The sequence below is a fragment of the Pollachius pollachius genome, assembly GCF_949987615.1.
Source record: "Pollachius pollachius genome assembly, chromosome: 10".
Lineage (NCBI taxonomy): Eukaryota > Metazoa > Chordata > Actinopteri > Gadiformes > Gadidae > Pollachius > Pollachius pollachius.
The window spans coordinates 1-27,500 of NC_136943.1; the positions used below are offsets into that span (position 1 = coordinate 1).

The 27,500-nt window shown below is 50.0% G+C and overlaps 2 protein-coding genes across 2 annotated transcripts in view; both read left to right on the plus strand.

Annotated features, from left to right (window-relative positions):
* Positions 1–6: 6 nt before the first annotated feature.
* pdgfrb (platelet-derived growth factor receptor, beta polypeptide) lies at positions 7–18,981 on the plus strand. Its single transcript, XM_079744543.1, has 18 exons — positions 7–50; positions 1,838–2,018; positions 3,070–3,185; positions 3,286–3,409; positions 4,383–4,591; positions 7,624–7,718; positions 7,879–8,011; positions 9,766–9,870; positions 10,731–10,841; positions 11,108–11,267; positions 11,815–11,981; positions 13,025–13,143; positions 13,542–13,664; positions 13,844–13,955; positions 14,846–14,945; positions 15,337–15,442; positions 15,820–16,127; positions 17,573–18,981. The coding sequence occupies exons 2-18, from the start codon at positions 1,909–1,911 to the stop codon at positions 17,718–17,720; spliced, it is 2,346 nt and encodes a 781-aa protein (XP_079600669.1). The 5' UTR covers positions 7–50; positions 1,838–1,908; the 3' UTR covers positions 17,721–18,981.
* Positions 18,982–20,878: 1,897 nt separating this feature from the next.
* csf1ra (colony stimulating factor 1 receptor, a) overlaps positions 20,879–27,500 on the plus strand; it is a 14,947-nt gene continuing 8,325 nt past the window's right edge. Inside the window, exons 1-14 of the mRNA XM_079745310.1 lie at positions 20,879–20,985; positions 22,254–22,550; positions 22,883–23,170; positions 23,285–23,421; positions 23,513–23,678; positions 24,275–24,476; positions 24,992–25,107; positions 25,249–25,360; positions 25,740–25,936; positions 26,127–26,218; positions 26,451–26,577; positions 26,727–26,831; positions 27,139–27,249; positions 27,339–27,500. The exon at positions 27,339–27,500 is cut by the window's right edge and continues 1 nt beyond it. Coding sequence (XP_079601436.1) covers positions 20,934–20,985; positions 22,254–22,550; positions 22,883–23,170; positions 23,285–23,421; positions 23,513–23,678; positions 24,275–24,476; positions 24,992–25,107; positions 25,249–25,360; positions 25,740–25,936; positions 26,127–26,218; positions 26,451–26,577; positions 26,727–26,831; positions 27,139–27,249; positions 27,339–27,500 — 2,164 coding nt within the window. The 5' untranslated portion in view covers positions 20,879–20,933. The remainder of the gene's footprint in view (positions 20,986–22,253; positions 22,551–22,882; positions 23,171–23,284; positions 23,422–23,512; positions 23,679–24,274; positions 24,477–24,991; positions 25,108–25,248; positions 25,361–25,739; positions 25,937–26,126; positions 26,219–26,450; positions 26,578–26,726; positions 26,832–27,138; positions 27,250–27,338) is intronic.

Here is a 27,500-nt window from a genome sequence, read left to right on the forward strand (position 1 = left end):
GGGCGTCCAGGGCCACCAGGCTAGAGCGCAGGTCCAGGTCACGGTCCACGGTGAGACGCACACAGAGAGACACACAAACATACACACACAGAGAGACACACACACACACACAACGCACACACAGACACACACACACACACCGCACACACACACACACACAACAGAGACACACACACACAACACACACACACACAAAGAGACACACACACACCGCACACACACACACACCGCACACACAGACACACACACAGAGACACACACCACACACACACACACACACACACACACCGCACACACACACACACCACACACACACACAGACACACGCACACACACACACACACCGCACACACACACACAAACACACACACACACACAGAGACAAACGCACACACACACACACAAACACACACGAACAGAGACACACCTCCACCGCCCACATCCAGGTCACGGTCCACGGTGAGGAGCGCACACACACACACACCGCACGCACACACACACACACACACACACACCGCACACACACACACACACAAACACACACACACACACACACACACACAGAGACACACACACACAAAGACACACACACACAGAGAGACAAACGCACACGCAGACAGACACATGCACACGCAGAGACACACACACAGAGTGACACGTGCACATGCATAGAGACACATACACACCCATACGCAGAGAGACACACACACATGCACACACAGAGACACACACAAGTGCACAGAGAGAGAAACACATGCACCTGCACACGCACACACAGAGACACACACACACATGCAGAAGAAAAACACACACGCGCATGCAAAGGAAAACTTACAAATGCACAAAGAACCACCAACGGTGGTCTGTCTGCCGCGGTCAGACACAGATGAAACCACACACACGCACACACACACACACACACACACACACACACACACACACACACACGCGCGCACACGCACACACGCACACACACACACACAAAGACATAAACACAAATCTATATGAAGGTACACATACATAAACACACCTCAAGTGAAAACAAACTTAGCTGGGAGAGATATTATGGTATATTTCTTAAGTATGAGAATACGGAACGTAACTAAACTTTAGTACGCCAAGGTGGGAATGTGGGCTTTGTTAAGATTTACATGAAAACAAATACACATGAATACAAATATAAACATTGTAAACTATTATTCTTTAATCTTAAATACATTCTCAGTGCTTAGTCCTTAGTGCTTAGCTTTAGAATGATTTTTTAAAATAAGCAACTATTTTGATTTCTAATAAACATTTCCACCAATGTAGGGGAGATTTGCATATTCAATTAGTAATACAGTTGTCACAAAACTTTTAGGTAGCTGGAGCAAGCACATTGAAGGACAGGAAATGAGTCTCCCCTCTCACACACACACACACACACACACACACACACACACACACACACACACACACACACACACACACACATGCTTACTCATTCCTCAGTGAGGTGTGCTATGTTTATAGAAGCGTCAAATGTGCTTAAATGGCCGTTTCATGGAGACAGACTAGGCCAGGTTTTTTTCACCGCTTTCTCGACAACTGTGGAAAACAGAGAGCAGGTCTTTGTCTGGACGGAGAACCCGGGATACAGAAAGCTGCGTCGGCAGTTTCTTGTCTGATCTAAAAAAGCCATTAGTCATGGAGGAAGCAGCACAGATTCTGCTTCTCTCAATCGTCCCTCATGGCTCCCGTCGCCGTGGAACCCGAGACGACGCGGGGCTTCAGTCCGTCGCCAAACATACAAATCGCTGACGAAAGCGTCTCTTCCTCCCCCCTCTTCCTCTTCCAGAGCACGGCTTCGTGAAGATACGGCCCGACAACCGCCGCAAGGTGTCGGCCCGGCTGCACGAGAACGTGGAGATGAGGGTGGAGGTGGAGGCCTACCCGCCGCCCCTGGTGCTCTGGAGCAGAGACGGCACCAGCATCACCGGAGAGAACAGCGTGATCACAGAGAAGGAACAGGAGACCAGGTGCGGTCCGCAGACAGACCCCCGGGGAGAGAGGGCCGGGGAGCAGCTTACCGGAGGCACGAGGGCCACAGACAGACCGACAGACAGACAGACCGACAGACAGACAGACAGAGAGACCGACAGACAGACAGACAGACCCCCGGGGAGAGAGGGCCGGGAAGCAGCTTACCGGAGGCACGAGGGCCACAGACAGACAGACAGACAGACAGACCGACAGACAGACAGACAGACAGACAGACCGACAGACCCACGGGGAGAGAGGGCCGGGGAGCAGCTTACCGGAGGCACTAGGGCCACAGACAGACAGACAGAGAGACAGACAGACAGACAGAACACCAGACAGCACTGCAGCCTGCTCCTGTCAGTCATCACGTGATGAGGGCTGTCAGAGAGAGGCCTCATTCTCCTGTCAACAGCCGGGCGCCATCCCTCAGCAGCACACAGGAACCACAAACATCCTGTCTGGCTCTCTGACGGCCGAGAGGGAAAGACAACAGACACACGAGCTTCAGTGTGGTTAGCAACACCAAGCCTTCAGAAGGGGCCACACACAGAACACACGCACACGCAGAGAGACACATGCACACGCAGAGAGACACATGCACACGCAGAGAGACACATTCACACGCAGAGACACATGCACACGAAGAGAGACACATGCACACACAGAGAGACACATGCACAAGCAGAGAGACACACGCACACGCAGAGAGACACACGCACACGCAGAGAGACACACGCACACGCAGAGAGACACACGCACACGCAGAGAGACACACGCACACGCAGAGACACACGCACACGCAGAGAGACACACGCACACGCAGAGAGACACACGCACACGCAGAGAGACACATGCACACGCAGAGAGACACATTCACACACACACAGAGAGAGACAAGCACATGCACACACACATGCACACACAAACAAACACAGACACACATGTGAACAGGCATGAAACAACTGTTGTGACGTTGTGTGAAAAAGGTCTTCAGAAGGACTCTGAATGTTCCTGGTGGTGATGGAGGTGTGCGCCCCGTGTCCCTAGGAACACCAGCACCCTGCGCCTGGTCAGGGTGAGACTGGACCAGAAGGGCCTCTACAAGGTCCGCGTCACCAACGGAGACGACTCCAAGGAGGTGATGTTCGAGCTGGAGGTTCATGGTGGGTTGAACCGTTCCACGAGTTTAAGTTTTCACCACACTAAGAAGAGCTTGATATTTGACCCTAACATTACCAAAGTAAGACCCACCGCTGTGTTCAGTCCCCTCCCAGATCAGAGACCTGACGGACCACCCCCTCCCCGGGAAGAGGCACCTGGTCACCTGCATGGCGGAGGGGGTCCCGCCCCCCACCATCCTGTGGTTCAGCTGTGGCAGCATGCTGAAGTGAGTCCCTGTTTGGCTCTCCTACCACTAGGGGGCCCCCAAGAGACACCCCCAATAAACACCACCACCAACACCACCACCAACACCACCAACAAACACCACCAACACCACCAACAAACACCACCACCAACAAACACCATCACCAACACCACAAACACCACCACCACCACCAACAAACACCACCACCACCACCAACAAACACCACCAACAAACACCACCACCACACCACAAACACCACCACCACCACCAACAAACACCACCACCACCACCAACAAACACCACCACCAACACCACAAACACTACCACCAACACCACCAACAAACACCACCACCACCACCAACAAACACCACCACCAACACCACAAACACCACCACCACCACCAACAAACACCACCACCACCACCAACAAACACCACCACCAACACCACAAACACTACCACCAACACCACCAACAAACACCACCAAGAGACACCACCAAGAGACACCACCAGGAGACACCACCAAGAGACACCACCAGGAGACACCACCAGGAGACACCAGCAAGAGACACCACCAGCAGACACCACCAAGAGACACCACCAAGAGACACCACCAAGAGACACCACCACCACCACCAACAAACCCACACATCCCTCACATATGAAAAGACCTCGTTAATTAACAGTGTTGGTTCAAATGTAGAGAAGTTTATTTTTTAAGTGTTTAATTAATATAAAAGAAATTAAGTAAAACTGAGTAAAAAAAAAGAAAATATTTTTTTGAACTATTGTTTGCATGTAATATTTCATGCATTCATTAATTCATTCATTCATCCATGCATTCATTCATGCAACATGCTTGGCTGGCCCTGGTCTCGGCGCGCAGGGCTTCCGTACCAGCAGTACCATGGCCGTACCAGCAGAGGCCCCCGACCCAAGCTCACACCAGCGTGACGCCAGCCTCACCGTGTGTGTGTATGTGTCCCCTGACCCCAGCTGCAGGAACCGGACCGACGTGTGGCAGCCCCTGACCCCTGACCCCGAGGCGCTGACCATCCAGACCAACGCCAGCTACAACGCCTCCCGCAGGCTGAACCAGGTCCGCAGCCAGGTCACCTTCCTCAAGCCCCAGCAGGTCACCATGCGCTGCCAGGCCACCAATCAGGGAGGCCGGGACAAGCGGGACGTCAAGCTGGTGTCCAGCAGTAGGTGTCTTTACCTTCACATTACGTTTACACTCAGGGCCTTTAGCAGTCCTTTATCTGAAGCCACTTACAATAAGTACGTTAACAGTCAGGGCCTTTAGCAGTCCTTTATCTGAAGCCACTTACAATAAGTACGTTTACAGTCAGGGCCTTTAGCAGTCCTTTATCTGAAGCCACTTACAATAAGTACGTTTACAGTCAGGGCCTTTAGCAGTCCTTTATCTGAAGCCACTTACAATAATTACGTTTACAGTCAGGGCCTTTAGCAGTCCTTTATCTGAAGCCACTTACAATAAGTACGTTAACAGTCAGGGCCTTTAGCAGTCCTTTATCTGAAGCCACTTACAATTAGTATGTTTACAGTCAGGGCCTTTAGCAGTCCTTTATCTGAAGCCACTTACAATAAGTACGTTTACAGTCAGGGCCTTTAGCAGTCCTTTATCTGAAGCCACTTACAATAAGTACGTTTACAGTCAGGGCCTTTAGCAGTCCTTTATCTGAAGCCACTTACAATAATTACGTTTACAGTCAGGGCCTTTAGCAGTCCTTTATCTGAAGCCACTTACAATAAGTACGTTAACAGTCAGGGCCTTTAGCAGTCCTTTATCTGAAGCCACTTACAATTAGTACGTTTACAGTCAGGGCCTTTAGCAGTCCTTTATCTAAAGCCACTTACAATAAGTATGTTTACAGTCAGGCCTTTAGCAGTCCTTTATCTAAAGCCACTTACAATAAGTACGTTTACAGTCAGGGCCTTTAGCAGTCCTTTATCTGAAGCCACTTACAATAAGTACGTTTACAGTCAGGGCCTTTAGCAGTCCTTTATCTGAAGCCACTTACAATAAGTACGTTTACAGTCAGGGCCTTTAGGAGTCCTTTATCTGAAGCCACTTACAATAAGTACGTTTACACTCAGGGCCTTTAGCAGTCCTTTATCTGAAGCCACTTACAATAAGTACGTTTACAGTCAGGGCCTATAGCAGTCCTTTATCTGAAGCCACTTACAATAAGTATGTTTACAGTCAGGGCCTTTAGCAGTCCTTTATCTGAAGCCACTTACAATAAGTACGTTTACAGTCAGGGCCTTTAGCAGTCCTTTATCTGAAGCCACTTACAATAAGTACGTTTACAGTCAGGGCCTTTAGCAGTCCTTTATCTGAAGCCACTTACAATAATTACGTTTACAGTCAGGGCCTTTAGCAGTCCTTTATCTGAAGCCACTTACAATAAGTACGTTAACAGTCAGGGCCTTTAGCAGTCCTTTATCTGAAGCCACTTACAATTAGTATGTTTACAGTCAGGGCCTTTAGCAGTCCTTTATCTAAAGCCACTTACAATAAGTATGTTTACAGTCAGGCCTTTAGCAGTCCTTTATCTAAAGCCACTTACAATAAGTACGTTTACAGTCAGGGCCTTTAGCAGTCCTTTATCTGAAGCCACTTACAATAAGTATGTTTACAGTCAGGGCCTTTAGCAGTCCTTTATCTGAAGCCACTTACAATAAGTACGTTTACAGTCAGGGCCTTTAGGAGTCCTTTATCTGAAGCCACTTACAATAAGTACGTTTACACTCAGGGCCTTTAGCAGTCCTTTATCTGAAGCCACTTACAATAAGTACGTTTACAGTCAGGGCCTATAGCAGTCCTTTATCTGAAGCCACTTACAATAAGTACGTTTACAGTCAGGGCCTTTAGCAGTCCTTTATCTGAAGCCACTTACAATAAGTACGTTTACAGTCAGGGCCTTTAGCAGTCCTTTATCTGAAGCCACTTACAATAAGTACGTTTACACTCAGGGCCTTTAGCAGTCCTTTATCTGAAGCCACTTACAATAAGTAAGTTTACAGTCAGGGCCTTTAGCAGTCCTTTATCTGAAGCCACTTACAATAAGTAAGTTTACAGTCAGGGCCTTTAGCAGTCCTTTATCTAAAGCCACTTACAATAAGTACTTGTAAGTATTTGTCAGAAGTAGGAGAAACAACAATATATCACTGTCGGTACAGTAAGGATGTTCACAGAAACAAGTGCCAAGCACTAACAATCACTAGGTTAACCCATTCTCTGTATACAACAAAGATAGATAGGCTAAGTGTCTTCATGCTTCATAGTTAATTTTAATGTCACATGATCCTTGATATCCATAGGATGTCTGTGTTATTGCTTTTTTTAATGGTCATGCGGCTTTGATTCATTATTCTCAGCACACATCGACACGCCTCCATACGCGCTACCTTAAGCTTTATAATTAGCACTACAGAATAGAGTGCACAGGCATAGAGACACACGTGCACACGCAACAAGACACAGGCACTGGAAACACGCACGTGCAGACGTAGAGAGACATGCACACGCAAAGAGCCACACGCAAGTGCACACGCAGAGAAACGTATGCACATGCAGAGAGACGTGGCTGACAGAACAGCCCTGAAGGACCCGGTCACGCCCCCGTCACGCCGCTGACAGAACAGCCCTGAAGGACCCGGTCACGCCCCCGTCACGCGGCTGACAGAACAGCCCTGAAGGACCCGGTCACGCCCCCGTCACGCGGCTGACAGAACAGCCCTGAAGGACCCGGTCACGCCCCCGTCACGCGGCTGACAGAACAGCCCTGAAGGACCCGGTCACGCCCCCGTCACGCGGCTGACAGAACAGCCCTGAAGGACCCGGTCACGCCCCCGTCACGCGGCTGACAGAACAGCCCTGAAGGACCCGGTCACGCCCCCGTCACGCGGCTGACAGAACAGCCCTGAAGGACCCGGTCACGCCCCCGTCACGCGGCTGACAGAACAGCCCTGAAGGACCCGGTCAGGCGGCTGACAGAACAGCCCTGAAGGACCCGGGTCACGCCCCCGTCACGCGGCTGACAGAACAGCCCTGAAGGACCCGGGTCACGCCCCCGTCACGCGGCTGACAGAACAGCCCTGAAGGACCCGGTCAGGCGGCTGACAGAACAGCCCTGAAGGACCCGGTCATGCCCCCGTCATGCACATGAATGACGTGGTGCACACCCTAACCCTAACCCTTGTGTTGCAGCTCTCTTCTCCCAGGTGGCCGTGTTGGCCGCCGTGCTCGCCCTGGTGGTCATCATCATCCTCTCCATCATCATCCTCATCGCCGTGTGGAGAAAGGTGACTCCCCCTGAACCGCCCTCACACCTTACATTTGTGTTGTCGTTTTTCGTCGCTGTCTAAGTTTCTTTGACGTTGTTGTTGTTGTTATTGTTGTTGATGACGTTGTTGTTGTTGTTGTTGTTGTTGACGTTGTTGTTGTTGTCCTCTGCGTTCCCAGAAGCCGCGGTACGAGATCCGATGGAAGGTGATAGAGTCGGTGAGCACAGACGGCCATGAGTACATCTACGTGGACCCCATCCACCTGCCCTACGACCTCACCTGGGAGATGCCCCGGGACAACCTGGTGCTAGGTGAGACCAGCGAGGCCAGAGAGACCAGGGAGACAGTGAGACCAGTCAGAGACCAGAGAGACCAGTCAGAGGCCAGAGAGACCAGGGAGACAGTGAGACCAGTCAGAGACCAGAGAGACCAGTCAGAGACCAGGGAGACAGTGAGACCAGTCAGAGACCAGAGAGACCAGTCAGAGACCAGGGAGACCAGAGAGACCAGGGAGACCAGTCAGAGACCAGGGAGACCAGAGAGAGACCAGGGAGACCAGAGAGACCAGGGAGACCAGAGAGAGACCAGGGAGACCAGAGAGAGACCAGTGAGACCAGTCAGAGACCAGAGAGACCAGTCAGAGACCAGGGAGACCAGTCAGAGACCAGAGAGACCAGGGAGACCAGTCAGAGACCAGGGAGACAGTGAGACCAGTCAGAGACCAGAGAGACCAGTCAGAGACCAGGGAGACCAGGGAGACAGTGAGACCAGTCAGAGACCAGAGAGACCAGTCAGAGACCAGGGAGACCAGGGAGACAGTGAGACCAGTCAGAGACCAGGGAGACAGTGAGACCAGTCAGAGACCAGTCAGAGACCAGGGAGACCAGTGAGAGACCAGGGAGACAGTGAGACCAGTCAGAGACCAGGGAGACAGTGAGACCAGTCAGAGACCAGTCAGAGACCAGGGAGACCAGTGAGAGACCAGGGAGACAGTGAGACCAGTCAGAGACCAGTCAGAGACCAGGGAGACCAGTGAGAGACCAGGGAGACAGTGAGACCAGTCAGAGACCAGTCAGAGACCAGGGAGACCAGTGAGAGACCAGGGAGACAGTGAGACCAGTCAGAGACCAGAGAGACCAGTCAGAGACCAGGGAGACAGTGAGACCAGTCAGAGACCAGTCAGAGACCAGGGAGACCAGTGAGAGACCAGGGAGACCAGAGAGACCAGAGAGACCAGGAAGGCCACTGAGACCAGGGAGACCAGGGAGACCAGGGAGACCAGTCAGAGACCAGGGAGACCAGTCAGAGACCAGGGAGACCAGTGAGAGACCAGGGAGACCAGTGAGACCAGAGAGACCAGGAAGGCCACTGAGACCAGGGAGACCAGTGAGACCAGAGAGACCAGGGAGACCAGAGAGACCAGAGAGACCAGTGAGACCAGTGAGACCAGGGAGGCCACTGAGACCAGTGGGACCAGAGAGACCAGGGAGACCAAAGAGAGACCAGTGGGACCAGAGACACCAGTGAGACCAGTGGGACCAGTGAGACCAGTGAGACCAGTGAGCCCAGAGAGACCAGTGAGACCAGTGAGACCAGAGAGACCAGTGAGACCAGTGAGCCCAGAGAGACCAGTGAGACCAGTGAGCCCAGAGAGACCAGTGAGACCAGTGAGACCAGTGAGCCCAGTGAGACAAGTGGGACCAGTGAGACCAGTGAGACCAGTGGGACCAGTGAGACCAGTGAGACCAGTGAGCCCAGAGAGACCAGTGAGACCAGTGAGACCAGAGAGACCAGTGAGACCAGAGAGATCAGAGAGACCAGTGAGACCAGTGAGACCAGTGGGACCAGTGAGACCAGTGGGAACACGGTGGAAGATGACGTGAATGAGAGCACATGGCGCTCCACATGAATCAGGTCCTCACATCATTCCATAGTCTAACCCTAACCCTAACCCTAACCCTGTGATGAGCTCTGATGGTTGATGCTTGGGTTCATATCCCGCCCCGTGATGTCATCCTGCCTGTTTGAGGTCTGACTCTCCCCCCTGTCCTCCCCTCTGACGCAGGACGCACCCTGGGGTCCGGAGCCTTCGGCCGGGTGGTGGAGGCCACGGCGTATGGCCTGGCCCACTCCCAGTCCAGCACCAAGGTGGCCGTGAAGATGCTGAAATGTAAGAGGGCCGATGCAACAGAGGAAACAAAAGCACAGTCAAACAGAGTCAGAGCAGCCCGTGAGCCAACCTTTGGGTTCAGAGTCAGCACGAAGGCCTCCCTAGGCCGGCCCTGAAGTCGCCGTCCAATGCAGTGACACCGCTGTTGTTCTGTACAGAGAGACCCCCCCCATAGCGCCATACCCCTCCCCCCTGCCCTGCCCCAAGAGCTTTCATTGGCTCGCGGGCCAAGGGGCTAGTCTGCCAGCCAGCGTGTCATTGTGCAGTTTGGCAAGGCAGCAATGGCCCCGGCGGTGTCCCCGACGGTGTCCCCGGCGGTGTCCCCGGCGGTGTCCCCGGCGGTGTCCCCGGCGGTGTCCCCGGCGGTGGCCCCGGCGGTGTCCCCGGCGGTGGCCCCGGCGGTGGCTGAAGTTGAGCTTCCCCTGGTCTCATACCTAGCCATGAATGGCCTCTTTCAACCGCCTCTCTATTCAGCGTCAGTCCGACTGTTTCTTTCTCCATGCCTAGACTCTGGTCATCTGGAAGAGAAATGATGGTTCATTAAGGATTTCTTTCTTCTCCCTCTCTCTCTCTCTCTCCCTCCCTCCCTCCCTCCCTCTCTCTCTCTCTCCCTCTCTCTCTCTCTCTCTTTCTCTCTCCCTCCCTCCCTCTCTCCCTCCCTCCCTCCCTCCCTCCCTCTCTCTCTCTCTCTCTCTCTCCCTCCCTCCCTCTCTCCCTCCCTCCCTCCCTCTCTCTCTCCCTCCCTCCCTCCCCCCTCTCTCTCTCTCCCTCCCTCCCTCCCTCTCTCCCTCCCTCTCTCTCTCCCTCCCTCCCTCCCTCCCCCCCCCTCTCTCTCTCTCTCTCTCCTTCTCTCTGTCCAGCAACAGCCCGTAGGAGTGAGACCCAGGCTCTGATGTCAGAGCTGAAGATAATGAGTCACCTGGGGCCCCACCTCAACATCGTGAACCTGTTGGGGGCGTGCACCAAGCCAGGTGAGGGGGAGTCCACACTGGGTTCACTGGGACCTTCACATAGATGTTCCTGTGATGTTCCTGTGATGTTCCTGTGATGTTCCTGCGTTGTTCCTGCGTTGTTCCTGCGTTGTTCTATACCGTTTGTAATGTGTACTGTCTGAGGTAGGCTGATGGTTAGAAGTGAAAGACTTTACATACACATTTTGGGGGAAAACTTAAACTTGGTTTATTTAATGTTATTTAATTATTTCCATTGGTTATTTAATTGTGTGTCGGCCAATCAGGGCCCTTGTATCTGGTGACCGAGTACTGTCGCTACGGCGACCTGGTGGACTACCTGCACAGGAACAAGCACAGCTTCCTCCAGTACCACGCCGAAAAGAACTCCATGGACTCCGGCTGCCGCGTGTCCCAGGGGAGCACTCCCACAAGCCAGAGGAAGGGGTAGGCCCCCCCCACACACACACGCACACACACACGCACACACGCACGCACGCACACACGCACGCACACACACACACACACGCACACACGCACGCACGCACGCACACACGCACGCACGCACGCACGCACGCACGCACACACGCACGCACGCACGCACGCACACACGCACGCACAGACAGGGGCGGTTCTGGGCACGGGCATCCGGGCGGCCGCCACTCTTTCATGGCACGTGGGGGGCTCCACGAGCAGTAAAAAAATAAAAAAAGTCATCTGCGCCGCGAAGCGGTTTCCTAGGATGTATCGTAACACTGTGTGGGGAATTGGCATGGATGGTGGAACCGCCACTGTGCACAGACGCATGTGAAAGCACACACACACGCACACACACAGACGCACAAACACACGCACGAGCGGGCACGTGTAGACACACGCACGCATGCACACACGCGTGCACACACACATGCACGCACACTCTCCCCCAGAGTCCCAGGCCGTGTCTCACTGCCCTCGTGTCTCACTGCGCTCGCTGTCTCACTGCTCTCCACAGCTACGTGTCCTTCGGCAGCGAGTGCGACGGGGGCTACATGGACATGAGCAGGGACGAGCCCAGCCTGTACGTGGCCATGCAGGAGCAGGTCGACAGCATCAAGTACGCAGACATCCAGCCCTCCTCCTACGAGTCCCCCTATCAGCACGATCTCTACCAACAACAAGGTGTGTGTGCGTGTGTGTCTTATTGTTTGTGTGATCTTGTGCGTCAGATAAGTTTGTTTGTCAAGATGATATACATGGAGCTTGTTCAACATTGGTGCTTTGTTTGAAGCTGTGGAACCAGTTTGTTCCCATCTCAACGAGACACCGGGAGACTCAGCTGCTTGCTGTTAATGTTTGCAAAAGACCAGACAATGCCTTACCTTTTCCCGAATCTCCTCTCATCCCTACACTGGCACACCTTATCCCCTTGTCAATATTTGCACCATAACTACCACTTATTCAAGTAATTATGCAAATTCGAACGACATGTACGTTCCGTGAGGTCTTGCGATCAGCCTCTGTGAGCAGTGCGTTCGGAACCCATCCTTGTCTTGTTATTGGTGCTAAAGGCTTATGGCAATCCAATCGGGTCTAGAACCTATATTTTACCATGCAGCTTAAATATTCCCATCAAATGGGAATATTGTACGCCCAAGGAGGGTGCCAGCTATTATTCACATCAAGGTGAGAGAACACGTTTTGATGCTTCTCCCCTCATCACTAATCACATTGACAGCCGGCCAGTGGGTGAGACCAATGTGACCGAGGGGTACATGGTAGTCTTCAAGGGTCTGAGCACCAGGGAATCCCCCGACGGGACACGGTTCAACTGGAGAACTTTTATTGGTTCATTCCGCCCGTTCCGTTGATTCCAGGCGGGACCTTTTCAGATGAGTTCAGACAAGTCTCAGTTGTTCTGTCTCAGTTTGGTCTGTTGTTTTTTTTTGTGATTACGCACTTTTTGTATGTTGTACGGCCTGGCACTTAATGTACACACTTTTTGTATGTTAGCAGTTAGCATTGTGTAGCATCTTATCCTAGCTATCTTTGTTGTAAACTGGGAATGGGCCAACCTAGTGATTGTTAGTGCTTGACACTTGGTTCTATGAACATCCCTACTGTACCGAAAGCGATATATTATTGTTTCTCTTTCTTCTGTAAGTCGCTTTGGATAAAACTGTCTGCTCAAGGCCCTAAATGTAAACATAAGTGTGTGTGTTCAGGGGGCGGTGGGCTGGACTCCACCATGGTCATCAGTGACTCTCCCACACTCACCTGTGACGACCTGCTGGGCTTCAGCTACCAGGTGGCCAAAGGCATGGAGTTCCTGGCCTCCAAGAACGTAAGGCTACCAAATCATAGGGACCTTTAAGATAGGAGCATTTACTGCAGCGTCCCTTCAGACTTTGATCGCCACTAAAACATATTTTACGTCATTATCACTTAATACTTAACTCTACAATTTTGTCTTATACGACATTATTTTAAAATACTCAAACCTTTGCAACATTATCCTTATGACATCCCTTAAGACTTAAAAATTGACATCATTTTCCCTCAAAACTTTACAACATTCTCCTTCCCAACACTATCCCTTAACACTTTAACATTTACAACATTATCCTTGCTTTGAAAGGAATTTGAAAATGTTCCTTTCTAAACGTGGTTAGTGGGTTGTTGGTGTATTCTAAATGTACAGTGTGCTGTATACAACATGCTGAAACGTGTGTTCCCCATCAGTGTGTCCATCGTGACCTCGCTGCCAGGAACGTGTTGATCTGCGAGGGCAAACTGGTGAAGATATGTGACTTCGGGCTGGCCCGAGACATCATGCATGACTCCAACTACATATCTAAAGGAAGTGTAAGTATTCCACTGTGGGGCTACTATGGGATGATCGTTAAACGATTTGCCTAGCATGGGCCTTTTTACATCCTAATTCCACTGCAGATTGGAAAGCAGAAAATTGATCCAACAGCTTGCAGCTATAAATAAAATACCAGGCGCTTTTTGGTGGTTTTACAATTTCCCCTTCCTTTTAGACCTTTCTGCCCTTAAAATGGATGGCGCCAGAGAGCATTTTCCACAACCTGTACACAACCCTGAGTGATGTGTGGTCATATGGGGTCCTTCTCTGGGAGATCTTCACTCTAGGTGAGCCTGCACGCACACGCATAGGAAACGCATACACACACAAACACACACGCACAAACGCGTACACACACACACACACAAGCACACACACGTATATGAACACACACAAACACAAATATGCAAACTTGTACACAAACACACACAAACACGCACACTTGTGCGTACACACACAGACATACGTAGAAACACAAACACACATACACAAAGACATACAAACAAATTCCTACACATCCTTCAATATGGTAGAGGATACCAAATAATGAGCCAATCAGCCAATCATCGCTCTGTTCCAAATACAGTAGCAACTATTCCTGATTTGTAATCAATGGGTCTGTGCTGATACTGTATTAGTGCAGTGAAGGACTAACTGAGCCCTCATCTTGCAGACAAGGACAGCTATTGAGGCGTTCATCTGTTTGTGGGGGAAACTAGGATTTGAGAAAACAGATGAAAATGAATGACAATTCTGTCTGTGCCAGTTGTGCACAGACAGTCACTTTCAGAAGAAGCTTCATAATATTCCAAATAGCTAGCGATTCTCTGAGACACTATAGAGTGGTCAAAACTATATAAATATAATATACATACATACTGCTGTGACGTGTGTGTGTGTGTGTGTGTGTGTGCGTGTGTGTGTGTGTGCGTGTGTGTGTGCGCGTGTGTGTGTGTGTGTGTGTGTGTGTGTGTGTGTGTGTGTGTGTTGTTGTCTCTTATAGAATCATTCTAATCACTTAATTCGTTCTTATAAACTGTATCAGTACTCTGTGTCTGAAGATGCCTGAGGTCAGACCCTGTGGCGGTGGGACCCGGTTATTGCCATATCCTCAGTACTGGTGTGCTAACCCTAACCCTCACCCTAACCCTCACCCTAACCCTCACCCTCACCCTAGGAGGAACGCCGTACCCAGACCTGCCCATGAACGAGCTGTTCTACAGCGCGCTGAAGAGGGGATACCGCATGAGCAAACCAGCCCACGCCTCGGAGCTAGTGTAAGAGGAGGCTCACTGGACACTTTCACAGCAGACCTTTTCTTACAATAGATCTTACCTTATTTTATTTTTTATTTTATTTTTATAAATACAATTATTTAATTCGATATTATTAAATTCTATCAACATGTATTCGATTTTTGAATTGACATTGAATACATGTGAATATAATTCATAAAGAAAAATACATCATAAGAATACACATATTTACATTATTTTATTCTATTAAACGTAACATTTTCAAGTGAATAAAAGAATATAAAAATACAAATGCAATGTATGCATGCTTTATATTGTAATAGCAAATGTAGCCAATACTGTTTGATCGTTCATAAATATTTGAATTCATAATCACCCTTAAAATCTTTTTGTTTCTCTCTTGCGGTCGCAGTTATGAAATCATGGGGAAGTGCTGGGACGAGAAGTATGAGAAGAGACCTGAGTTCTCCTTTCTGGTTCACACCGTAGGCAGCATGCTCACAGACTGCTATAAACAGGTGCCCTATTTCAGTCCGCTATGCATCACCAGCTCTGCCCAGACATCGCTGTTTCCATGGTTTGTGTCTGTACCCCTCTCTCACCGTGGTGCCTCCTCCCCCTCCCCCTCCTCTCCTCCTCTCCTCCTCTTCCTCCTCCTCTCCTCCTCCTCCTCCTCCTCCTCCCTCTCCTCCTCTCCTCCTCCTCCTCCCTCTCCTCTTCCTCCTCTCCTCCTCCTCCTCTCCTCCTCTTCCTCCTCCTCTCCTCCTCTCCTCCTCTTCCTCCTCCTCTCCTCCTCCTCCTCCTCTCCACCTCCTCTCTTCCTCTTCCTCCTACTCTCCTCCTCCTCCTCCTCCTCCTCTCCTCCTCCTCTCCTCCTCCTCCTCCTCCTCTACAGAGGTACATCCAGGTCAGCGATGCCTTCCTTCAGAGCGAGCACCCGGCGGTGGCCCGCACCAAGCCTCGCCTCTCCTCCCCCTTCCCCACTGCCAGCCCCCCCTTCAGCCTGTCCCCGTCCGTCTCCTCCTTCACCGTCCCCCTGGACCCCTACGCCTCCCACCCCCAGCCCGACCCCGCCCCCGGACCCCGGGGGGCAGACGGAGGGGAGGAGGTGCTGACCCTCTACAACGAGTACATCATCCCCATCCCGGACCCAAAGCCTGAGGACCTGTTCGGGGGCCCCGCGTCTACGGAGAGCCCAGTGAGGTACGCCCCTCTGAGGGCCCGCACCCGCTGGGCAGCCGGGCCAGATGTGTGTGTATCAATGGGCTGGGTAGGCAGGGGGAGATGTGTGTGTATCAATGGGCTGGGTAGGCAGGGGGAGATGTGTGTGTATCAATGGGCTGGGTAGGCAGGGGGAGATGTGTATCAATGGGCTGGGTAGGCAGGGGGAGATGGGAGACCTTGTTTGTTTAAAAAAGAACCATTTCTTCCCTGCCAGCCCTCCCACTCAGCCAGATGTGCGACTGTGGAAACAATAATTCTTGCTGTTATGTTGTAATGCGGACTAGCGGCCCGTAGGGCTGGTAGCGCACAGTAGTGAGTTACTGCCACCTAGTGGAGAGAATGAGGCTGAGCACAAATTATGAGGGAGGAGGTAGCGCGACTCTGGTCTACCGCAAGGCAACGCCAGTTAACAGTCCCCGGACAAGGAACAAGAATAGCACAAACAAATACAAGGATATTACTTTCAAGCAATTGACTGACCTGAGGCAGAATATATTTGGTAAAAGCTAAAGAAGAAATTAGAACTTGTGATCAGCCTTTATAATTCTCACTCTCTCTCCCTCTCTCCCCCCCTCTCCACCCTCTCTCTCTCTCCCCCTCTCTCTCTACCCCTCTCTCTCTCTCTCTCTCCCCCCCTCTCTCTCTCTTCCTCTGTCCCTTTCTCTCCCCCCCTCTCTCTCCCCCCCTCTCCCCCCCTCTCTCTCTCTCCCTCTCTCTCTCTCCCCCTCTCTCTCTCTCCCCCCTCTCTCTCTCTCTCCCCCCTCTCTCCCCCCCTCTCTCTCCCCCTCTCTCTCTCCCCCCTCTCTCTCTCTCTCTCTCTCTCCCCCCCTCTCTCTCCCTCTCTCTCTCTTTCCCCCCTTTCCACCTCTCTCTCTCTCCCCCTCTCTCCCCCTCTCTCTCCCTCCGCCCTCTCTCGCCCTCTCTCTCCCCCTCTCTCTCGCTCTCTTTCTCCCTCTCTCGCTCTCTCTCTCATGCTCTCGCTCTCTCTCTCCCTCGCTCTCCCCCTCTCTCTCGCTCTCTTTCTCCCTCTCTCTCTCACGCTCTCTCTCTCTCCCCCCCTCTCTCTCTCCCCCCTCTCTCTCTCCCTCTCTCTCCCCCCCTTTCCACCCCTCTCAATCTCTCTCCCTCTCTCTCTCCCCCTCTTCCCCCTCTCTCTCCTTCTCTCTCTCTCTCCCTCTCTCTCCCCCTGTCTCTCGCTCTCTTTCTCCCTCTCTCTCTCTCCCTCTCTCTCCCTCTCTCCCCCCTCTCTCTCTCCCCCCACTCTCTCTATTTCTCTCCCTCTCTCTCCCCCCCCTCCCCCCTCCCTCTCCCCCCCCTCTCCCCCTCTCTCCCCTCCCCCTCCCTCTCCCCCCCCCTCTCTCCCCCCCTCTCCCCCCTCCCTCTCTCCCCCCCGTTTCTCCTCCTCTCTCCCCTTCTGACCTCAGCCTGCAGACCCTGGAGGAGGTGACCAACGACTCGTCGTCCCGGGAGACGGCAGAGACCCTTCCAGAGGAGGACCGCCTGGGGGGGGGGGAGAGGGATGCCCTGCTGGGCCCCTCGGGGACCCCAGAGGTGGAGGACAGCTTCCTGTAGCCCCCCACCCTCTCCACCCCACCAGCCACGTTTGGAAGTCATGCAGGAAGGACCTATGGAAAGGAAATCAATGAAATCTGCTTTTATGCAAATTTTTGTATTTTTATTTTGACATTCCTGGCACTGGAATGCAATTATATAGAGAATGTAGCACCTCTAACGCAAATTACGTGACCGTTACCGTTTTTTATATCCTCACTAAGCATTCTTTTTAAATCTTGTGTTACGATAGTTATTACGTTGGGACCCGTCGTAGACTAAACCGTCTGGATTAACTTTTAGACTTTCGAATTGTGATTCAAATTGATATTGCAAGCTAGCCACGGGACCCTCCAGCGGCCCTGTACGGCCTGATTTAGGATCGCTTGTGTGCCTTCTTCCTTATCTCAGACTGTGTTTTCCATAGTTTTATGTTTTTGTAGGGCTTTCCACACGGTATTTTATATGGTGTATCTTATTGTGTTTTTCTACGTCCATTGAAAAGAGGAAGAAGAATCTAAAACCATTTATGTGAACTGAAAACGGGTGAAAGGATTTTTTCCTCTAAAAGGATTCTCCAGTGTTGATGAGATGCTAGACGCAGGGTTTGATTAGAACTGAGTTCTTTTTCGAGGTACAAACACTTATGGTAGTAAGACATTGTCTCTCTCTTTTTCTTTGCTACAATTCCTTTTTCATTTGTAAGATACGTATGTCATGATCATGAAGTCATGTGTGAATTTTCTCTTCGACTCTTTGATTCTGTTTTGTAGGATTTTTTATAGAGTTCTGTACCCATTTTGCACTTTATTCGATAAAAATGTGTACGGTATATTCACCATAAAGGATAGAAGGGTACATTATATTCTGTAGAGGTCGGAACTATAGAATTGGGAGTTTTGTCGGGAGTTTGAGTGAAGTGGACAACGGATGGTGAAGGATGAAGCATAGCACTGCCATTACACAAAATGGTACAACAAATGTACCACGGCGATGTTTGAGTTTATATGTGTTCATATGAGGGCGGGTTTTAGAGAAACTTGTATTTGCTTTGTTACTTGCATTGTGCATAATATTCACTTACAGACGTTTTTACTCACACACAAATATAGGACCTACTTACAATATATCATTCAAAAAACACTGACACATTTCCCCTTCCTTTGCAATGTAGAATGCAGAACCTACAGATGTTGTAACTAGCTACGGTACCAAAGTTTTCTTGAGGTTTACATCTTTATTTTTATATGTGGTATTTTACATGTTTAAAATGTGACAATAAAGTTTTACTAGCAAACAAAAAAATCGGTGCTTTTTTCATTGAGAAGTAATGAGGTCAAACTTTGAATAACACTACTACATGTATGTATTCTAAGACATTAAAGGTGATCTGTGAAGAACTACAGATTCCTTCTCATGACTGCCCCCTTAAGGCCGTAAGTGAACTGCAACCTGCTCAAGGTTGCAGGTAACCTCACAATAACACAAAGTGGCACTCGGGCCGCGCTTTGAGGACAATTCCGTCCTGTTTTCCGCAGCAAAAGACCCAGTCCTGGTTTAAATATAATACAAATCAGCCCCCAGGCCAATGCATGCAATGAAATGTATGTATTTATTGTCCTTATCATGTGTTAAAGACTGTTACGTCATTATAGGGGCAGATATTGTATTTGCGCCGCTGCACTCTTCTCCGCTCCTGATTCTCCTCTACAGGCTGTTCGTTCGCGCCGTGGACTGATTGTGGGCGTGGCATCAGGGATATAAGCACACCTGTCCTGATCTCTGGGGGATGATCCCGCACGCATCCCGCTTCCGTGTCGCAACGCCAGGCTGTTTCACGCTGTGCCACGCCGGTACTTTGTGTCTCTATGTGTAGAGTTTATTGATATATACTGCAAGTTGCTGTTAAGCACCAATTTCCGATGTGGGAACATTCTGCTTTTCCTATCATTTATGCGTTGGTGGTTGGCGATGGTTGTTTTCACGTTATTAGTTCAGGTTAGAGCAGCGTAGTTAGAAGACCCGGAAGATTCACCTACCTTTTATTTCTGGTCAGGAGGAAGATAGATTGTTCCCCCAGAGTTAGGTTTAGTTAGGGTTTCCTTTCTGTTTTGTTTGATTTCCTTTCGTTGATTTAATAACCATCCCGCCATGTGTCTAAAGCAAAGCTTGAATAAATTCATTGTTTCCAACGCAGCCCATTGTCTTCAGCCTATGTGTTATTTGGTTCTATCTCCGACCATGTGGTGGTGCCGTAACAAAGACAAACATTTAAACATGTCTTTATCACATGATGAAGATAAAGACGAACATTGAATTGTCACCATTTTATAGATTTAATTGATTTTCTTTAGTAGCCTGCATCTGTGACTCTTCCTGTGCTTAGGGGCCATATAGCGGCCTTACCAAGGGGCCCTCTGCCCTATTCAGCCCCCATACATGCAGCCTTCATCAGCTAGCAAGTCACTGATGATTAGTCTCACCTCCATTGCCACAGGGAGAAGAAGTAGCATGTAACAGTCGGGCAGTGGCAATTGCGAGTTTTCAAACAGACACACAAACACATCCCCCCTCTTTCCTTGTCCATCTGGATGTTGTCGTGAGAGGATGTGTGTGTAGGACTGCAGTGGACCCAGACAGTGAAGCCAATGCAGTCAGATCTCTGACCCTGGATATCATCTCACCAGAGGAGGTTCCCTCCGAACAGCCCTGGTATACTGGGATCCACCAGGTTCCCACCAGACAGCCCTGGTATACTGGGATCCACCAGGTTCCCTCCGAACAGCCCTGGTATACTGGGATCCACCAGGTTCCCTCCGAACAGCCCTGGTATACTGGGATCCACCTGCAGGTTTGTTCATTCAGATATCCACAAAAGGAGCATGATCATGAAATCCCTCCCAGTGTGTAGTTGAGTTGTATACTTGGTTCTCATCAGGCAATAAAGAACGAATCCAGGCCTTCGAATTCGAGCCTTGTTTATCGTGCACATGTAGCGAGAGAGGAGGCATTGTGTGTTTGGGTTTTAAAGCCTGGATCATCTGATTTGCCTGGAAAGGATTTGACCTCTGTAGACGTTCTGTGTGGAGAAGCCCTCCCCTTCTTCAGAGGAAAGGAGAAGTCAAGTGAGCTGAGATAGCGACGACTCCTCATGCTTCATTCTGTTATTACTCTCCACAGTCCAACATCACTAATCAGCCCCAAGAGACTGGCAGGGCTGGGAGCTGATGCAGGATGCTGTGCTACTATGCTCTGCTTTGGGGGTTTCTGGCCCCTTCACTTCAAGGTAAGGGGGATTCTATGTTAGTGGGGGCATTGCTGCTGGCAGGGAGAGACACCTGTACTCTAAAGGAGGGGACACTTTGTGCAGAGCCACAGTGGGAAATTGAAGCAGATTTAGTATTAGTAGTAGTATTATTGTATTGAACAACACACACAGGAATAGTTTGAACATGTGGGTTGGTTTATGAGATTTGTACGCAAACTGTTTGAGATTGAGCTGAAAGGTTTTCCTTTGTATCCAACCACACATTTTATTTTACTGACATTTTTGCCAGAATAAATAATGACCACTAAATGTTATACAATGCATGGATTTTTATCTATATTTAATGAATTAATATCTAGCTATATATATATATATATATATATATAGATGTTTAATGATATTTAACTATTTTATAAATATAACAGATCATTCCTCTGTGGAATCATGAGATGTTTTCCGTGGTCATTCTTGTGATTTATCTTTACATTTTGTATGTGTGAGCTGTCCTTAGCCATGCATGAGTTACAAGGGATTCACTCAGCTAGCACTGAATTGCAATTATTCACATTTCACACACTGGAGAGTGCATAAAGGAATCTTTTATGAGCTCTTATAATGGATCAAACAATTAGCTGTGCTTTCGGGGGAATTTAACATGCTTCATAAAGAAAAGGGTCACTTGAAAGTGTTGTTTGGAATGGCATAATAACATATTTATGGATGAACTCTGTTAACTGTTTCTGTTTGTTTATGAAAAACTGGAATTGAGGTCAGTTGCATAAAAACTCTATTATGCTGATATTTTACTTTCTGTCCGGAAACCTACTGTGAAAATAACATATAGTAGCTTGAAACCAGGAAGGTATTTTGACCTGTGTTATACTTCTACAAATGTTCCCATCACCAGATCTTGTACTGACATTTTTTGAATGCAGAAGTGGGAAAAAAAAAAAGAAAAAAAAAAGAACGCTGCAATAGGACAGTTGGTCTGCAACCTGAGGTCAAAAGATTACAACCTTAGGGTGGCCTATCTGCTCACAACAAGTCAAGTCGTGATATGGGTTCAATTGTGATAGCCTTCAATCCCAGCCACCTACCAAAGCCTTCACAGGCCCTGTGGGGGGCAGGGACAGAGAAGGCTACTTTGAGAGTGTAACATGAAGGCTGGAAGGATTGGAACCTCTTACAACCAGTGACAACGTGTTAAAGAAATCAGCCTTCTAGCTTGAGCATGAGAAACGTGCACCTTCTCTGGGGATCCGTTCAGCCTTTCCACTGTTCCGCAGCCGAATGGAAGCGGCCGCTCATCAGGTCCAACTCGGTGGCGGTGGCGGGCCACGAGGTGGTGGTGCCGCCCGGCACCCCGCTGGTCCTGAGCTGCGAGGGGGACGGCCCGGTCATCTGGACCCCCAGGCTGCCCAAGCACCGCCGTTTCGTGTCCCGGGGAGCGGGGCGCGTCCGCACCTTCAGGGTGGACCGGCCGTCCGCCGAGTTCACCGGCACGTACCAGTGTGGGTACGCACCCCGGAACCAGAAGGCGCCAGGCGGGGGGGCCGCGGCCTGGGTCCACGTGTATGTGAAGGGTGAGTGGAGTGGGGGGGCGAGGTGGAGGGGGGGGCGAGGTGGAGGGGGAGGCGAGGTGGGGGTACTGGGTGCATGTGAACGGTGAGTGGAGTGGGGGGGTCAGTCGTTCTCAGTGTAAGTAGGATCATAAGCGCTGAGGTGTGTTTCTTTATTTTCGACGCATGGTGTCTTACCTGGGATGTGAATGATATTTGTTCTCCACTGACACACTGTACACAAAACGGATTAAGCAGAATAATGTGTCCCAAAAAAGTCAAGGGTCAGTTACGATCAACGACTTGTGATCAATGTCCTCCAAGAGATAATTCTTTCCCCATCGGATCCCCTGCAGATCCAAACCGCCTGTTCTGGACCAGCAGCTCCCAGCTCCGGGTAGTGAGGAAGGAGGGGGAGGAATGCCTCCTGCCCTGCCTGCTGACCGACCCTTCAGCCACTCACATGGGGCTCCGCATGGACAACGGCACCACTCTGCCCCCAGGCATGAACTTTACAGCCTTCCCCCACAAGGGTATCCTGATCCACAGCCTCCACCCCAGCTTCAACGCCGACTACGTCTGCACCGCCAGAGTCGGCGGTGTGGAGAAGGTGTCCAAGGCCTTCTCCATCAACGTCATTCAGAGTGAGAGTCCATCTTTGCCTGATTGAACATCAAATGGTGTAATAGGAGTGTCGATTTGGCAGAGCACGCTGAAACCGCCCATCCAGCGTGTGCATAACTCCTTCTGTGTTTCAGAGCTTCGATTCCCACCCTATGTGTTTCTGGATAAGGATGAATACGTCCGCATCATTGGGGAAGACCTCAAGATCCACTGCACCACACACAATCCCAACTTCAACTACATCGTCACCTGGAAGCATCCCAGCACGATGGTCAGCAAGCAGCTAGAATGTGAGTTTCTTCTTCTCCCCGAAAACAAAAGATCATTGTTCTGAGCTGGTGTGTTTGTCTGGTTGCCTGCAGAGAACGACCATCAAGGAAGATGCTCGCTCCAATGGAGAGAACCGCCTGGACATAGAGAGCATTCTGACCGCTAAGTCCCTGAGCCCAGACGACGCAGGGAACATCACCTGCATCGGCACCAACGAAGCTGGGGTGAACAGCTCCACCACATACCTGCGCGTCATCGGTAGGAAATAGAGGCAAAGGGGCCTACATTTACTCAAGAGTGAACGACTCAAATTGACCTTGTTCAAAAATGATTAAAGGTTACATTTGAGAGTTTAAAAGAGGGAGAAGAGAGAACAATTCATAAGGAAAAACATCCCCTCCTGCTCTCCTCCCTCTCTGACTCATTCCCTTTGAGCAGTACATGCAAGATGGTGTCTCTGAAACCAATCAATCCAGTGATTTATCAGGAGAGATCCGGGAGCGGTTTAAAATCCAAATAAGGCTTTTTTTTTTACAGATGGGACCGCAATCAACTTGAGACAGATATGGTCACAGCGCATTTCCATCACTAAAAGCGGATTACCCAACAGATTACATCTTATCTCCAGTCGCAAATACCATATATACAAATTAAGATGTAAAACTCAAGAAAAATTGGTACCATAGCTAGTTACAACATCTTTAGGTTCTGCATTCTACACCGCAAAGGGAGGGGAAATGTTTCAATCTGCTTTCAATGATATATTGTAAGAAAAAAAAGTGATATTTATGCACAATGCAAGTAACAAAGCAAATACAAGTTTCTCTAAACTTCTCCGTCCTTCCTCGCGGCAGACCAGCCCTACATCCGGATGTCCCCCCAGCTGTCCCCACGGCTGGCCCACAAGGGCCTCTCAGTCCAGGTGAAGGAGGGAGAGGACCTGGAGCTCAGTGTAGTCATCGAGGCCTATCCCCGCATCTCTGAGCACCGCTGGGACACCCCAACGGCCCCCAACGCCTCCACACAGGACCAGAAGTTCACCACATACAACAACAGGTACACCAGTATGCGACTCAGGCGACTGCGCTGAAGAGATGGATAAAACCCTGTGGATGGGGAAGTCGTGTGTCATGGTTGTGTGTGTGTGTGTGTGTGTGTGTGTGTGTGTGTGTGTGTGTGTTTGTGTGTGTGCGTGGGTAAGGCTGGGGTTGTGGAAAGGCAAATGGTTTAATGGCCTTTTTTTTGCAATCATCTTTGCACAAACTTGTAAACAAGTGTTTAAGTGTGTCAGCACATAAACTATAATAACTGCCTAGCGGCACTCACTTTCTTGTGCGGTTTCTTGATTTTGCACCTCGAGGTGACATTAAAATAGCAGATGGTCATCCGATATCTTTAGATCAACCAAAAAAACAAACTGCTCATTTGAGGAAGACATTTCTTTTTTTATGTGGTTGCTGCTTATGACACATTCAGACTGTCTGAACCCAGACTGCAATGTTACTCAGCCCAGACAAAAGTAGATTCCCCTTTTTTACATCAGGAACTGTACGTCTGTTTTGCCACTGTAGGTACCATGCTACTCTTTTGCTCAAGAGAATTAATGCCCAGGAACAAGGCCAGTACACCTTTCACGCCAAGAGCCACATGACAAACGCATCCATCACCTTCCAGGTCCAAATGTACCGTACGTAAGCTTCTCCCTCTAACAAGTAGACACAAATGAATCATCTAAAGATCTGTCAGCCTGTCGTTAAAGATGTGGGAAAGATAGATCCATTCCACCATGTCCACCTCCCTTTACTGTATTTATCTCTTTCTCCGGCAGAAAGACCCGTAGCTGTGGTGAGGTGGGAGAACATCACCACCCTCACCTGCACCTCGTTCGGCTACCCGGCCCCCAGGATCATCTGGTACCAGTGTTTTGGGATTAGACCACGGTGAGAGTCCCAACGGAGGTGGCCAAATACTCATGCTAACTGCTTTGCCACCATGCATTCAGACGCAGCTAAATACTTAAGTATGCTGGTCACGGTTATGCTAACTGCTATACTAACATGCATGCAGATATAGCTGCAAACTAAGGCATGCTAACTGCTATGCTAAATGCTACCCTTACATGCATGCGGACATAGCCAAATACTCAGGCATGCTAACGGCTATGCTAACATGCATGCGGACGTAGCTTAATACTCAGGCATGCTAATTGCTATGCTAACAATCCATGCAGTTTTGGCTCAATGCTCCGGCATGCGTTCACATTTGCCAACCTGGTAACGAACATATTGTCGATGGATTATTGATTTGTGACTCGTTCAGATGCAACGAGAACACCACGGGGATGCAGCTGCCGGGGCCCCTGCTGGCGCCCACGGTGGAGGTCCAGCGGGACCACGGCGCAGTGGAGGTGGAGAGCGTCCTCACCGTGGGGCCCTCCACCCGCAGGATGACCGTGGAGTGCGTGGCCTTCAACCTGGTGGGCGTCAGCAGCGACACACTGGCCCTGGAGGTCTCCGGTGAGGACGTACAGACACACAGGGCTGGATATCAGCCACTTGTTATCTGTCAATCCATTGGCAGGCCTTAATGGGCGATCAGGAGTACCTTAGGTGTTCCTGTTCCTGTAGGTGTTCTGAAGTATAGTCTTCCCAGCCCATGAATGAACTGTTGTTTTTTAAAAAGATTTTTTAATTTTTCATGGACTAGATAAACTGTTCACCTCCACCCTGGCTGGGGCAGCAGGCATTCTGGCAGTCCTCCTGGTTCTTCTGGTGTTCTTGCTGTACAAATACAAACAGGTGATACAGACATCTGCACACCGGTCCAGAGTGCTGCCTTGTTTTTTCCACTCTTGTAGCATTTGTTAACTTGTTAAAGCCCCTTTTTTTTTCAACGTTCCAAATACGCGATACCACTGCGCTTTCTCCAATATGCCTAAACTAGCAAGGAACCAAGAAAGATGGCACTCAGCCATGTGGTCTATTTAGATACTTCATCACAAGGTTGACATTATCCCCTTCTTACTTCCAGACACCAAGATATGAGATACGGTGGAAGATCATCGAAGCTAAGGACGGGAACATCTACACCTTTATTGACCCCACTCAGCTGCCGTACAACGAGAAGTGGGAGTTTCCCAGGGACAAGCTGAAGCTAGGTGGTTTGAAGTTTCCCTAGCCATAGAGCTCCCTGGGCAGCTGAACCTTCTCTGGATTTGAGAATCAAATCAGAATTTAGAAAGGAACAAAATGACCCCAAATGACCTTTCCCTGAGAGTGAAAGCGGCTGTGTTCCGTCCTTCTTAAGGGAAGATCTTAGGGGCAGGAGCCTTCGGGAAGGTCGTGGAGGCCACAGCCTATGGGCTCGGAGAGGAGGACAACGTGATGCGAGTGGCTGTAAAGATGCTGAAAGGTCAGCTCTGCTTTAGAGAGCTGTTAGTATGAGTCGGTCTCCTGAGACCATTTATTGCACACATTCACAATGACTCTGGGTCAATACTTCTATGTCAATTTCTATGTTTAGTTCAAAGGGCAGCATACAGATACTTCCTTCCAGTCTTTTAATGTGTGTGTGTCTGTGTGTCTGTGTGTGTGTTTGTGTGTGTGTGTCTGTGTGTGTCTGTCTGTGTGTGCGTGTGTGTGTGTGTGTGTGTCTGTGTGCGTGTGCGTGTGTGTGTGTGTGTGCGCGTGTGTGTGTGTATCTGTGTGTGTCTCCACAGCCAGCGCCCACTCGGACGAGCGGGAGGCTCTGATGTCCGAGTTGAAGATGCTGAGCCATCTGGGCCAGCACAGGAACATCGTCAACCTCCTGGGAGCCTGTACTTATGGAGGTGAGACCCTGTTCCCCCAGCGGCTCCTCCCATGGTGTAGTACCTGAAAACAGACCATAATAACCCAACCCTGAATGTTCCTTGACCAGGACCGGTGCTGGTGATCACAGAGTACTGTAGCCATGGCGACCTGCTAAACTTCCTTCGTCAGAGGGCGGAGACGTTCCTGAATTTTGTGATGAGCGTTCCCGAAGTGTTCGAGGAGAACGTAGACTACAAGAACATCAGCCAACCGAAACAGTTCATTCGAA